This window comes from Scyliorhinus torazame, chromosome 9 (assembly GCF_047496885.1).
Source record: "Scyliorhinus torazame isolate Kashiwa2021f chromosome 9, sScyTor2.1, whole genome shotgun sequence".
Taxonomy (NCBI): Eukaryota; Metazoa; Chordata; class Chondrichthyes; order Carcharhiniformes; family Scyliorhinidae; genus Scyliorhinus; species Scyliorhinus torazame.
The window spans coordinates 71111948-71127902 of NC_092715.1; the positions used below are offsets into that span (position 1 = coordinate 71111948).

At 43.6% G+C, this 15955-nt stretch overlaps 1 protein-coding gene across 6 annotated transcripts in view; it reads left to right on the plus strand.

Moving 5' to 3' along the window:
• The window catches only part of LOC140429293 (ankyrin repeat family A protein 2-like), a 47266-nt gene that overhangs the window by 15377 nt on the left and 15934 nt on the right, over positions 1-15955 (plus strand). For 5 of the 6 annotated variants that reach the window (XM_072516104.1, XM_072516108.1, XM_072516107.1 and 2 more), the window contains exons 3-7: positions 6540-6698; positions 7224-7289; positions 7427-7524; positions 12968-13093; positions 14619-14685. In XM_072516104.1, the coding sequence (XP_072372205.1) occupies positions 6540-6698; positions 7224-7289; positions 7427-7524; positions 12968-13093; positions 14619-14685 (516 nt within the window). The remainder of the gene's footprint in view (positions 1-6539; positions 6699-7223; positions 7290-7426; positions 7525-12967; positions 13094-14618; positions 14686-15955) is intronic. The other variant, XM_072516109.1, reaches the window with a different exon arrangement.

The window sequence follows — 15955 nt, forward strand, 5'->3', positions numbered from 1 at the left end:
AAAGTGGTTCACAGTCACTAAATACCTTTTGAAGTGTGGTCACCCTTGCACAAACAAGAGACGGCATTCTCTAGCCCTTCCTTCCGGTCCTGCCGAACCTGACCCTCGCTGTGGGTTCCCTGGCAGTAACAATGGAAAAACCTGTCGCGGGGGGGGGCTGGAGAATTCCACCGAAAGGCGACAGTCAATTGGCACAGGTTCTCTTTTCGATTTGCAGTGATTAAAATTTGACATAATACTCTTAACAGTATAATCTGCAATGAGCGGCTCTTTGATTTTATCAAGAGGCACAGACTACAATGCTCCATCAGTCTCCTAATTGTTCTTTGCATCTGTGGGTCTGAATCTCTAATATTGTTGTCCAACTTCCTCCTTTAGAGTCCTTCATAGTTGCAGTCTAATGATTCATTAAATGGCACCTTAGAACAACGAAAGGTACAGCACAGGAACAGCCCTTCGGCCCGCCAGCCTGCGCCAACTATGCTGCCCATCTAACCTAAAACCTTCTACACTTCCAGGGTCCATATCCCTCTATTCTCATCCTGGTCATGAATTTGTCAAGACGCCCCTTAAAGCCTTCACATCCTTCTGGTAGTGTGGTGACTAGAATTGAACACGATATTCCAAGTCTGGCCCAACTAAGGTTCTATACAGCTGCAGCATAAAGCTCAGTGGGCTAGACAGCTGGTTTGTGATGCAGAACAAGCTAGAAGCGCGGGTTCAATTCCCGCACCAGCTGAGAATTCTGAATTCTCCCTGTGTACCCAAACAGGCACCGGAATGTGGCGACTAGGGGCTTTTCGCAGTAACTTTATTGTAGTGTTAATGTAAGCCTACTTGTGACAATAAAGGTTATTAACTTATATTTATACTTTATGCCCTGACCAATGAAGACAAGCATGCCATATGCCTTTTTGACTAGCTTATCCACCTGCATTGCAACTTCCAGTGATTTGTGGACCTGTACGCCCAGATCTCTCTTCCAGTCAATACTCCCAAGGGTTCTGTATATTTCCCACCTGTATTAGACCTTCCAAAATGCACGACTTCACATTTGTCTGAATTAAACTCCATCTGCCATCTCTCCGCCCAAGTCTCCAACGGATCTAAATCCTGCTGTATCCTGTGATGGTCCTCATCGGTATCCACAATTCCACCAATCTTTGTGTCATCTGCAAACTTACTAATCAGACCAGTTACATTTTCCTCCAAATCATTTATATAAACTACAAACAGCAAAGATCCCAGCATTGATCCCCGTGGAATACCACTAGTCACAGCCCTCCATTCAGAAATGCGCTGTTCCACTGCTACCCTCTGTCTTCTATGACTGAGCCAGTTCTGTATCCAACTTGCCAGCTCATCTCTGATCCCGTGTGACTTCACCTTCTATGCCAGCCTGCCATTAGAGACCTCGTCAAAGGTCTTACTAAAGTCCATGTTGACAACGTCCACTGCCCTACCTTCATCAATCATCTTCGTCACTTCCTCGAAAAACTCGATCACGTTAGTGAGACACGACCTACCCTTCACAAAACCATGCTGCCTTTCGCTAATATGTCCACTTGCTCCCAAATGGGAGTAAATCCTGACTTGAAGAATCCTCTTCAATAATTTCCCTAATACTGACATAAGGCTCACTGGCCTCTAATTTCCTGGATTATCCTTGCTACCCTTCTTAAACAAAGGAACAACATTAGCTATTCTCCAGACCACTGGGACTTCACCTGCAGCCAGTGGATACAAAGATTTCTACCAAGGCCACAGCGATTTGAAAAATGAAATGAAATGAAAATCGCTTATTGTCACAAGTAGGCTTCAAATGAAGTTACTGTGAAAAGCCCCTAGTCACATTCCAGCGCCTGCTCGGGGAGGCTGTTACGGGAATTGAACCGTGCTGCTGGCCTGCCTTGGTCTGCTTTAAAAGCTAGCGGTTTAGCCCAGCCCCTCCCTCCCTTGCCTCTCAGTATTCTGGGGTAGATCCCATCAGGCCCTGGGGACTTTATCTACTTTAATGTTTTTCAGGGCGCCCAACACCACCTCCTTTTTGATATCAATGTGACCCAGACTATCTTCACACCCTTCCCCAGACCAAGTCCTTCTCTTTGGTTAACACTGACGCAAAGTACCCATTTAGTACTTCACCCATTTCCTCTGGCTCCACGCATAGATTCCCTACCCTGTCCTTGAGTGAGCCAACCCTTTCCCTGACTACCCCCTTGCTCCTTATAAATGTATAAAAAGCCTTGGGATTTCCTTAATCCTGTTTGGCAATGACTTTTCGGGACCCCTTTTAGCCCTCCTGACTTCTTGCTTAAGTTCCTTTCTACTTTCCTTACATACCTTGTGGGCTTTGTCTGTTCCCAGCCTTCCAGCCCTCACAAATGCTTCCTTTTTCTTTTGGACTAGGTTCACAATATACCTCGTTATCCAAGGTTCCCGAAACTCGCCATATTTATCCTTCTTCCTCACAGGTACATGCCGGTCCTGAATTCCTATCGACATTTGAAAGCCTGCTGCATGCCATATTTGATTTAGTTCCTGCCTAATATTGTTATAATTAGCCTTTCCCCAATAAGCCTTCTCCTGCGGTCTACTCTTATCTTTATCCAACAGTACCTTTAAAACTTACTGAATGATGGTCACTGTTCCCGAAATGCTCCCCTAATGAAACTTCGACCACCTGGCTGGGCTCATTCCCCAGAACCAGGTCCAGTTCAGCCCCTTCCCTAGTTGGACTATCTACACATTGTTTCAAGAAGCCCTCCTGGATTCTCCTTACAAACTCTGCCCCATCAAGCCCCTAGCACTAAGTGAGTCCCAGTCAATATAGGGAAGTTAAAATCACCCACCACAACAACCCTATTGCTTTTACACCTTTCCAAAATCTGCCTACATATCTGCTCCTCGATCTCTAGCTGGGTGTTGGGAGGCCTGTAGTAAACCCCCAAAATTGTGACTGCACTCTTCCTATTCCTGAGCTCTATCCATAGTGCCTCGCTGCATGAGCTCTCTGAGGTGTCCTCCCACAGTACAGCTGTGATTTTCTCCTGAACTATCTTAATAATCTTTATTATTGTCACAAGCAGGCTTACATTAACATTGCAATGAAGTACTGTGAAAATCCCCTAGTCGTTACAATCTGGTGCCTGTTCGGGTGCACTGAGGGAGAATTCAGAATGTCCAAATTACCTAACAAACCATTTGGGACTTGTGGGAGGAAACTGGACCACCCAGAGGAAACCCATGCAGACACGGGGAGAACGTGCAGACTCCGCACAGACAGTGACCCATAACGGGAATCGAACTTGGAACCCTGGCGCTGTGAAGCAACAGTGCTAACCACTATGCTACCGTGCTGCCCAACTGTGCCAGCAGTAGTACAACTCCCCCATCCCTTTTACGTCCCCTTCTATCCCACCTGAAACATCTAAATTCTGGAAAGTTTAGCTGCCAATCCTGTCCCTCCCTCAACCAAGTCTCTTAATGGCAACAACATCATAGTTCCAAGTACTAATCCAAGCTCTTAAGTTCATCTGCCTTATCTGTTATACTTCTCAGGCCAGCAGCACGGTTCAATTCCCGTAACAGCCTCCCCGAACAGGCGCCGGAATGTGGCGACTAGGGGCTTTTCACAGTAACTTCATTTGAAGCCTACTTGTAACAATAAGCGATTTTCATTTCATCTCCCTGCCTGCTCTTTGAGTCTTACTGGCCCTGGTCTCTAGTTCCCCCTCAGTTATTTCACCATCTGACCTCTTGCTCCGGTTCCCATCCCCCTGCCACACTTGTGTAAACCCTCCCGTGTGACACTAGCAAACCTCGAGGCCAGGATATTTATGCCCCTCCAGTTGAGAGGAAACCGATCCTTCTTGTACAGGTCCCAACTGCACCGGAAGAGATCCCAATGACCCAGATGTCTGAAACCTTCCCTCCTATACCACTGTTTAGCCATATGTTTAGCTGTACTATCTTCCTATTTCTAGCCTCACTGGTACGTGGCACAGGGAGTAATCTCGAGATTACAATCCTCGAGGTCCTGTTTTTAACTTTCTACCTGACGCCCTGAACTCCTGCTGCAGGACCTCATCACTCTTCCTGCCTATGTCGTCAGTACTAATATGTACCACAACCTCTGGCTGTTCACCTTCCCCCTTCAGAATGCACCCTGTCGGTTCAGACATCCTGGACCCTGGTACCAGGGAGGCAACATACCATCCTGCAATCTCTTTCACGTCCACAGAAGCACCTATCTGTGCCCCTGACTATAGAATCCCCTATAACTAATTCTCTTCTGCACTTTGTTCCCTCCCTGGTTAACAACAGAACCAGCATGGTGCCACTGCTCTAGCTGCTGCTGCTGTTTTCCCCTGATAGGCCATCCCCCGCAACAGTATCCAAAACTGTATACTTGATAGAGAGAGGGACAGTCACAGGGCATTCCTGCAATGACTGCCTACGCCTGTTAGCCATCAACCTTCCTGCACCTTGGGTGTAACCACGTCTCTAAAACTCCATCTGTGACGCTTTCCGCCACCTGCATGCTCCTAACTGCATCCAACTGCTGCTCCAACTGATTCATGCGGTTTGTGAGGTGCTGTAATTGGGTGCACTTCCTGCAGATGTAGTTGTCCGGAATGCTGAAAGCGTCCCTCGTCTCACAAGTGAAGCATTTTACCCCTCTAACTGCCATTTCCAGAACAAATTAATACATTAATTTTTAAATAAATGTTTACTAAATTATTAATAAGTTACAGTTAGCTACATGCTTCCTAGCACCAGATTTCTGCTATAAATGTAAAATGCTGAATACAGTAATCTCCTGCCTCTGGTTTAGATACCCCACTATTTATGATTAATTAATTAATTAGGTTTTATTTTCAAATTGAGTGCAGATTCCCTACTAGCCAACAGGTCACAACTTTCCTGTGATGTCACATTTTTTGTTTTTGTTCACCTGAGGTCAGTTACTGTGTTTACTCACTGGCTGGAACTCCGTCCTCCGACTCTGCTCCCAGTCAGCTGACTCACACTCTTGAGGTACTGCAGGAAATGAAAGGGGTACCTCGCTTCCCCCTCACCAAACTTCCTCAGTCACCAAACTCCCACTTTCGGACTCTAATGCACTCTGAAGTCAGTACTCCAGTACAAAATGTTGCTATCATTCTGTTCACTTGGTTAAGCTATAGACTTTTACAATTTTCTATGTGTTACCATTCATTGTATCTTTGTAGCATCATCTATAAACTCAAATACATTCTTCTATTTCAAACTTCTGAAAATTGTAGCAAGTTAGGAGCGATTGGGTACCAAAGTGGCAAAACTGTGGTGATATGCATCACTGTAAATACACAAGGGGTTAATGCAAATACACTAAGACTAAGTAAACACTAGAGGGAGCACCAGAGACATCATGCCATGCAGACATACAGCTAATGAACACATAGAATAGGACACGACCAATGGGCAGTCAAGACGCCCAGAGGTGACACTACCACAAGGGGGCAACCCATATAAAAGGACAGGGCACACATGCTCTTTCTCTTTCCACAGGCGACACTCGGAGAGAAGGACAGGGGCAGATCAGAAGCATCACACCCACCGCATGGCTTAGAGCAGACTGGTTAGTTAGACTGAGTTACTATAGCAAGATTAGCAGGAGAGTCCAACTCAAGTAGGAGAATTGTTAACTGTTCAATAAATGTGTTAAACCTATCTCCAAGTCTGAACCTTCCTTTGTCAGAGCATACATCAAGGAAGCAGCTTATGCTACATAGAATTTATCATAGAATTTACAGTGCAGAAGGAGGCCATTCAGCCCATCGAGTCTGCACCGGCTCTTGGAAAGAGCACCCTATCCAAGGTCAACACCTCCACCCTATCCCCATAACCCAGTAACCCCACCCAATACTAAGGGCAATTTTGGACACTAAGGGCAATTTATCATGGCCAATCCACCTAACCTGTACATCTTTAGACTGTGGGAGGAAACCGGAGCACCTGGAGGAAACCCACGCACACACGGGGAGAACGTACAGACAGCGACCCAAGCCGGAATCGAACCTGGGACCCTGGAGCTGTGAAGCAATTGTGCTATCCACAATGCTACCGTGCTGCCCTTACATGAAGAAACATAACATAACATGGCAACATGGTACCAGTGAGTACCTGTTGAATCTATATAGTTCAAAACACAACAGCAAACTTCAGTCGACTGGATGACGTTTTGGGAAAGATTGTAACTCATCCAAAATAGTTTCACATGCACAAAATTTAAAAGGAAGCCTGTTATCTTTGTTAGATCTTCTAACATTTTGTGGGTAGGGAAAAGAGGGAACATTGTTGCATTATTCTGTGGCCTGATCACTAAGTTAAAGGAAGAGGCACAGAGACGTGCAACAATTTAAAGCAAAAGAGTTTAGGAAGGCTGCTTACAATTGCAATTTACTTGGAATTGTAAACGTTAGTGTGTGAACAGGAGTGTCAGGTTTCTTATATTGTCAATTTTCTGGTGTTAAATTTACTTCTGTTGTTTGCAGCTGAATGCAACATACACACCTCTGCTTCTCCTGGAATTCAAGTAAGACACGTGTACACGCCATCGGTAACCAAGCATTTCTCACCCATTAAACAGTCAACAACCCTGACGAACAAACATCGTGGAAATGAAATCTCTGCTGCACCCTTACTCTTGCACTGTAAGTCTCGTGTAAACATAATTGATTTTCATGCAAGTAATGTTGGATTTAATATGTACTGCTAAACTTAATCTTTGATAATAATTACATAAATGTTTGAAGACTAGATAGCTCACCAGTGCCAAAGTCTAAATCGGTTGTTGTTTTACAAAAGAAAGGATCAAGTTATTTTATGGTGTGTTTTCACCTTCCCTATATTTTTAAATGAATATATCATATTTCCTTTCCCTTGTTTGTCTTTTCGTCAGTTGAGGAAGTAGTTAAACTGTTATCAGGCTTCTAAATGTGCTATCTGTACTACTTTCCAGGATGTGCATGCAGTGGCATGAGGTGACAGCTCCACAGTGAAACAAGGAACAATTGGAGTGAAAAGAAACAAAATTGGGGGGGGGGGTTTAGTTTTGATAAGTGGTAGTTCTTATGAAAACTACTGCTCTAATGAAACTTGCTCCTGGTGTGAACTATATGAAATAAATCACATCAGCAGATTTCTATTGTGCACTAATTTTAAATGTATTTTTCTAGCTTTGTCTGTACATCAACTAGCAGCGCAAGGGGAATTAATTCATTTGGCAAGCCGTATAGAGCAAGGTAAGACCGTAACGGTTTATTTTATTATGTTCTATGCACCAGTGATATACAGAAATTGCAAAATTACGTTGATGCCCATTGAGTTTGTAACATGACTTTAGACTGGCATGAACACCTTTATTTTATTACATTTCTAGACAATCTGCTAAACATGCAAGATGAGCAAGGCTTTACTCCACTGATGTGGGCAGCAGCTCATGGACAGATTGCAGTGGTGGAGTTTCTGTTACAAAATGTAAGCAATTTACTTCTTTTCTTTCTGGAATGTTTTTAATAAATATCAAAAATATATTCAAAAATTATTAGAACAGACAAAATATGACCTGCAAGGTAAGATTTATGTTCCTTTGCATGTGAAAGGGGAATAGACACAAGAGGTGTATTTTGCTTAATTTTCTGATGTTGGAATTGATGCTGTTCATGATCTGGATGCTGAAACATGATAATTGCAGGTTGAAAACATCAGCCCTTGGGCTCTAGCCAATATCCCACTGAACTAATAGATTATAATTGCAGGTTGAACACATTAGCCAATATCCCACTTGTAGCCACTTAAAATGGCCAACTCCCGATTCAAAATGGCGAACGGCAAAGGCTGATGGGAAAGTCAGCCAACAATACAAAAATGAGCAGCTGCAGGTTGGCTGTGTATTTACCTCTGGAAAGGCCAGACACTATCGATACCAGCAACCATCAGCATAACAAAACACCAGCCATCTGCATACTAATGAGCAATCCCCGGGAACAATAAGCAACATTTAGACACACAAAGCAAAACCAGACTCTTCGGCGCCAGCAGGAGCCGACACAAAAGGAGGTGAATGAGTACCTCAAGACCGCCCATCGATCAGGGAACCGCTCCAGCATTGGAGAAAATCGAACCAAGCGATTGGGACAAAGTCCAATCACTTGGGACCAGGTACAGGGTCCGCCCCGAAAGGCGGGAAGCTCTTGGGGACTATAAGAAATGAGCCCCAAGTTCAAATCGCTCTTCTCTTCCTCTCCACCTCTTCGAGCTCTTCGTCCTGCCCAGGTCACCCAGCAACAACGAGCCAACATTGACCGTGACCGGAGCAGTGAAGATTGAATCGTAAGTTTAATTCAACACTCGCTACGAGATAGGCGCTCCTAGCTACCAATCTGTACTTACTTCGAATCCCGCAGGCTCAGAACCCGAACGAAAGGCCATTTGTTTCCCTGACCTGGTGGGCCAGTTCCAAGTTAAATATAGGCCTGTTAGTTGTAGAAGTAGCTTAGACGTAGAATTTGTGCATGAGTAGCGATTACTGTGTATAATAAATGTGCTTTGATTTAAACCTTACTAATCGGTGTATTGGATTATTGATCATTACTCGGACTTGAACCACGTGGCGGTATCATAAAAATACCTGGCGACTCAAGAGCAAAGGTAATAAAACAGAGCAATTGAACTAAGGCAAAGTTAGCATCACACTCCACTAATAGATGATAATTGCAGGTTGAAAACATCAGCCTGTGGGCTCTAGCCAATATCCCACTGCACTAATAGATTATAGTTAGATCAAATCCAACCACTGATAGATAAGATAATCCAGGACGAGAACGTGAGGAAATGGGGGAAAACGCAGTGGTCAGTGAGAGAGAGAGAATTGAAGTCCCATTTATGTAGTTTATTGTGCCGGTGTAAGATTATGATTTGTCGTGTATCTGCCTACGATTTTTGAATCTGGGGTTTATTTTTGTTTCTTTTTAATTTCAGTTCTGTCCAGAAGGTGCTGTCCCAAGTATGATTTAATGGCTGGTAGCCTTCTATGTGTAAGCTTTAACAATGAGAGTCAGAAGATGATTTAACCCACCCCTTTTTGGACAAAAGAGAGACTTTCCCCACCTCCGTCCACTCCTTAAACAACTGAGAATGGCTCAAGGCCAAGTCTATCTCAGCAATTGTGTCAAAATTGCACATCCACTAAGCTTAATGAAATCAGTTGCAAATTTAATGATCTTTATGAAATTGTACAATATTGGGCAATTTATTTGCAAGGGCATTGAAGAGCAGTGAGATTTATGTTGGTAATGGTACTTTTTTTCCTCTTGACCCAATTGAGTACAGGTATTTGTTAAATATTCAATTAGGCAGTGAGAAGGAAAAATAGACTGTAACGGTCAACACAATTCAGTGATGTGGAATAGGATCATGTGCAAAGGACATCCTTTGGAGGATGTAGAGGCTTTAGAGAGGGTGCAGAAGAGATTTACCAGGATGTTGCCTGGAATGGAGGGCATTAGCTATGAGAAGAGGTTGAATAAACTCGGTTTGTTCTCACTGGAACGACGGAGGTTGAGGGGCGACCTGATAGAGGTCTACAAAATTATGAGGGGCATAGACAGAGTGGATAGTCAGAGGCTTTTCCCCAGGATAGAGGGGTCAATTACTAGGGGGCATAGGTTTAAGGTGTGCGGGGCAAGGTTTAGAGTAGATGTACGAGGCAAGTTTTTTACACAGCGGGTAGTGGGTGCCTGGAACCCGCTGCCAGAAGAGGTGGACATTTAAGGGGCATCTTGACAAATACATTTTTAGGATGGGAATAGAGGGATACGGACCCAGGAAGTGTGGAAGATTGTAGTTTGGTCGGGCAGCATGGTCGGCACGGGCTTGGAGGGCCAAAGGGCCTGTTCCTGTGCTGTACTTTTCTTTGTTCTATCCTTGTTTTAATCATTCTTTGAGATGTGGGCATCTTGGCAGGCTGGCATTTATTACATATATACTACACACTGTAGCCACAGTACTTTTGTGGTGGGGGTTATTTTTCTGAAGCCAGTGGATGGAATGCTGATCAATTATCTTGTGTTGGAGGACATGTCAATTGATGGAGCACATTTGAAGAAATCCTGCAGAAATGTCCTGAGGCTGATAAGATTGGCCTCCAACAATCTGAACCATTTTCCTTCATGGTTTTATGCCAGGCATAACTCCAGCCACTGGAGACGCATCCCATCCTTGCCTGATCACTCTTTAGTAGGGCTGCTGGATGCCACACTAGTCTGAATGACCTCTTAATATCATTACTTCCATTATTTTGCTAACAAATGAGCGTAAGGTGAGGGGGTAGTAAATAGCTGATTGAATTTGTTCTTTTGTTTTTGTTAACTGGACACACTTGGACAATTTTACACTTCATCAGGTAGATGTCAGTGTTGTAGGTGTCGTGGATCAATTTGGCTAAGGGCTTGGCTAGTTCCAGGCAGTAGCACTCCCATTTCTGAGTCAGCAGGTTCCAGGGTCAAAGCCCACTCTAGGACTTGAGCACAAAAATCAAGGTCAGTACTTCAGTGCAATACTGACGGTGTGCTGAACTGCTGGAGGTGCTGTCTTTTAGATGAGAAGTTAAACTGAGGCCCTGTCTGCCTTTCAGTTGGATGTAAAAGATCCCATGAAAATATTTTAAAGAAGATTGGGCAATATGTATCCCTCGATTAGCATCACAAAAGCCTATAGTGCTGTTTTAGAACTGCTGTTTTTGGAACTTGCTATGTGCAAATTGGCCACGAGTTTCCTACATTACAACAGTTAAGTATTTTGTTAGCAGGTCTTACAAAAAACAAAATCAAGGGGAGGCTAGCCCTCCCAAACCTACAATTCTACCACTGGGCAGCGACGGCCGAGCGAATAAGGGGATGCATTAAAGAGCCAGAAATCGAGTGGGTGCGCGTTGAAGAGGCCTCCTGCAAGGGGACGTCCCTCCAGGCCCTCGCCACGGCGGCACTCCCATCCCCACCCAAAAAACACTCCAGCAGCCTGGTGGTGATAGCCACCCTCCAGTCCTGGAACCAATTACGGCAGCAATTTGGCCTGACCAAAATGGCGGACAAAGCTCCCATCTGCAACAACCATTGGTTCACACCAGCACTGACTGACGCCACCTTCAAAAGGTGGAGACAGGACCGGGGGACACTGACAGGGACCGATACACCAACGGCAGGGTCGCAACACTGGACGAACTGACAGAGAAATTCCAGCTAGCCAGGAGGAACGAGCTAAGGTACCTGCAACTCAAAAACCTCCTATGAAAGGAGACAAGGACTTACCCACAACCGCCACGACAGACATTACTGGAAGAGTTACTGGACGCAAGCATATTAGAGAAAGGAAACTGTAGTGACATGTATGACCGACTGGTAGAAGGGGTCAACACCGTACTGTACTGGACGCAACAAGAATGAAATGGGAGGAGGACCTGGGGATCAAAATAGGGTGGGGACTCTGGAATGAAGCTCTGCATAGAGTCAACTCCACCTCCACGTGCGCAAGGCTCAGCCTGACGCAACTAAAAGCGGTACATAGAGCCCACTTAACAAGAACTCGTATGAGTAGGTTCTTCCCGGAGGTGGAGGATAGATGTGAACAGTGGCAAGGAGGCCCGGCCAACCACGCCCACATGTTCTGGTCTTGCCCCAGACTTGTGGAGTACTGGACTGCCTTCTTCGAGGCAATGTCCAAAGTGGTGGGGGTGAGGGTGGAGCCATGCCCGAAAAGTGGCGGTCTTCGGGGTTTCAGACCAGCCAGATCTATTTCTGGGGAGGAGGGCGGATGCCCTTGCTTTTGCCTCCCTGGTCGCCCGCCGTAGAATCCTGTTCGGCCGGCGGTCACCAGCATTATCCAAAGCTGCAGACTGGCGGTCCGACCTCTCGGAATCTCTACAAATGGAGAAAATCAAATTCGCCATCCGAGGGTCAGACGACGGCTTCCACAGAACGTGGGAGCCATTCGCCCAATTGTTCCGGGACTTGTTTGTGGCCAACAAACAAGCAGATGAATAGCCAGGTAGGCAAAAACCAGGGGAAAGCAGCAAAAGCATGAGAGGGAGAGATAGACCAGGGGAGGGGGGGGGAACAGCTCAATCTAAGAAGAAGGAAAGGCGAACTACAGTGGGGGGGGGGGAAGAGATAGAGAACAATAGAGGAGAGCCAGGGAGGTAGGTGGGGGGAGGGGGAGAGACAGGGAAACGTTAACTAACTTGACATTCACAGGAACAGAGAAAAAGGAGAATACAGGCGGAGGATGGGAGGGCCGACTGAAGCGGTAGTGAGCACGAGAAGGCAACGGCGGCAAAATCCGTCTGGGAGAAGCAAGGGGCAACACCGGCACCAGACCCATTCGAGGATTGCCCTCCGGAATTGTCTCTCCGGCACAAACAGATGCCTACTTATATACTCATATATCTCCTGTGTACATAACGGCAAATATACTTTGTTCAAAAATCCAATAAAAAACATTTATTTTTTTACAAGTATTTTGTTAGCGATAATGCACTTTGAGATGTTCAGTAGTCGTGAAAGATGCGATGTGAATGCAAGTCTATCAGTCTATCTTTCACTCCTTCTTTCTGGGGCTCCAGTCTTCAGGGCTACAGCTGCTGCTGGGCTGCAGAGCCTTTGGTGTATCTTGTGGCTAAGCCATTTCTTGATATCACACTGGCTATCTTAAATTTCCTAATCTACTAAAATAGCTGCATCATGAAATTGTAATCTATGCAAACCATTTCTTATATGTGGTAAATAATTCTACTCCTGTTTAATTAATTTATGACTTCATCCTTATAAAATTATACTGTGTGCTATTTTGACTAAAGGCCATCTATTAGTGCAGTATTTTCATGCTTTGGAAGTTAAACAGCAACTTGTGTATTTATTTTTGAAAGGGAGGTGATCCACATCGTTTAGCAAATGGGAGGGAGAGTGCACTGTCATTGGCCAGCAGTAAAGGCTACTCTAACATTGTAAATATGCTGCTTGACTATGGGTGTGATGTGAATGAATACGACTGGGTAAGTAACATCGAGGGCATATCGGTCAATATTTTTCTTTATAAAATAGAAATAATATTTTCAACAAAATCACAAGAGCAAATTCAGTAGAAGGTAAAACCTTCAGCTGGGAGCAATTAATGTTGAACTTATAGTCATTTATCAAATATACCCTTCCAGTTCCCCTCTATCTGTTCATGCAAACCATATATTCTGATGACATAATTGGGAAATTTGCAAGCAGTTACTGGGCCTGGCAACCTAATGTAGCTGAAGAAATTTCAGTAAGGGTGGTCATTAACCTCCTATTTCATCAGTTTTTAATTTCAGATGTACATATTAATTAACTTTCCCCACATTGCCAAGTTTACTATCTTTTTCGGGTTTGTGCATACAAGATATTCATTAATCAATTTCAAGTATTCAGAAAACCAATTCCCAGAAAATAGATTGTGATAAATTAGAATTTTCATTTGTAAATGATGAGATTGTCTCTCTTTAAATGCTCCTAATTTATGGGAAAATTCATTTGATGTAGTAGCTATATCCATGTGCTTTGCTTAAATTATCTCAGAAAATATAATTGTATTCTTTGTTTTTGTTTAATGCAACTAAACTGTTTTGAAATATCTTTTGTATCTCTGAAATCCAAAATAGAATACATAATGATGATGATATAAGTAATATGTGATTGTTCAGTACCTGTCTCCCAAGCATATACTTCTAAATAGAAATTGTCACAATAGAAACTTTGCATTTTTAAATAGTAATTGTGGTCATTGTCATTTTATAAATTATACCAAGTTTTTTTTTAAAATTCCAATTAAGGGGCAATTTAGCGTGGCCAATCCACCTGAGACAACATGCCGCCCCACTCCCCATATTGCTCAGGAGGGACTCTTAAAACTGGCTGACCACTTGGGGAAGGGCTTAAAATATGCTGGGCAGTTGTTTAATAACCAATTACATTTTTTGAGGGCAGTGGAAAGAATCAGGACATAAAAATTATTCGCTATACTTGGGTGTTACTGGCCAGGCCAACATTTCTTTCCAATTCTTAGATGCTCTGAGAAGCGAGTGGTGGGCCTTCTTGAACTATTGTATTTTATCAAGGCTAGCTGGACCATTTTCAGAGGACCATTGGAGTACGTTCTGATGAAAGGTCATGAACAAAAATGTTAACTCTGTTCCTCTTCCAGATGCTGCCACACCTGCTGAGTATTTCCAATATTTTCTATTTTTATTTCAGGTTTTCAGCAGCTGCAGTATTTTGCTTTAATTAACGAGAACAATTTAGTTTAGGACTGGAGATATATAAAGGCAAGACTAAGTGAAAATGACAGGTTTTCTTTCCTTCAGGATATCAGTTAAACCAATTGAGATTTTACAACAATCCGATGGCTCCTTGGTCACTTATACCAAGGATTCACACTGACCTATTCCATTTATGAGCAATGATTATGATAAATTTTCTAGTTCTTAAATTTAGGTGAAATATCTAGTGGAACCTTTTTGAAAGATTTACTGCTCTGTGTCTGTTTTGCAGAATGGGGGAACTCCTTTGCTTTATGCTGTACATGGAAATCATGTGAAATGTGTGGAGACTCTGTTGGGTGAGCTAACACAATATCTGATAATGTAACTTTTAAACTCTACTCCAATAAATTTATTTATCTGAGGTTTTTAATACACCTGTATGAAATAGAGCTTATGGCTGTTAAAATTACACAATGTTACAATTTTTAAAAATGTTTGATCATAACTATTTTCTTTTTAATTTCTATGGGAATTCTCGTTTTGAACACCTTTCCCCTGGCTCTTCCAACCTCACCTCCAATAATAAGTGTGAGGAGATAATGGACTTCTTTGTAACAAAGATTGTGACTATCTGACCACTGGGCCAAACATCTCTAGAGCTGTCTCCTGCCCTAGCCTTGAACTTGCATATTTTGTTAAGTTTTTCTTCAATAGTCCCTCAAAAATTCTCCAAGCTCATTTTGTTCATGAGGCGCATCATCTGCTCCCTTGACCCTATTCCCATTCTAAACTGCTGACCACACACCTTCCTTCCTATCCCCACGATAGTCGGTATTGTTAACAGTTCTCATCGCTGGCACTATCTCTCTTTCCTTTGAAATCTTCTGTTGCCACAGCTCTCCTAAAAAGAAAAGCCAAATTTGATCCATCATCCTTGCAAACTATCATTCTATTTCTAACCTCCATTTCCTCTCTTGAACGTGGTGTCACTTCCCAAAACCATGTCAATCTTTCATGGAACTCCATGTTTGAATCCATTCAATCAAGTTGCTGCACCTGCAATAGGACCAAAACAATTCCTATCAAAGTCACAGCTGATATGCTATGTGACTGACAAAAGTCAACTTTCCTGTCTTCAGGCTTTGATAAGATTGACCCCACTATCCTCCTCCATTACTTCTTCACTGTTGTCCACCCAGTTCTATTCTAATATATCTGATCATATTCAGAGTATCACTTGCAGTGGCTTCTCTTCCTGATCTTGCACCATTACCTCTAATGTTCCTCAAGGATCTATCCTTGCCCCCCCCCCCCCTCCTATTTCTCATTCCCATCTTACCCCTCAGAACTCTATCCAAAAGCACGGCTTTGGTTTTCACACGTATAGTGATGACACCAACTCGATCTCCTGATCACCTCTATCAATTTCTCGAGTGTTGCTCAATTATCAGACTATTTATCTGACATCCAGCATTGGGTGAGCAGGAGTTTCCTTCAATCCAGCATTGGGAAAGCCAAAGCCATTGTCTTCAGTCTACACTACGGACTCCATGCCCTTTCCTGACAACAGTCTGAGACTAAAGAATCTGTTCACAGCTTTGGTGTCATATTTAGAGAAGAACTTCT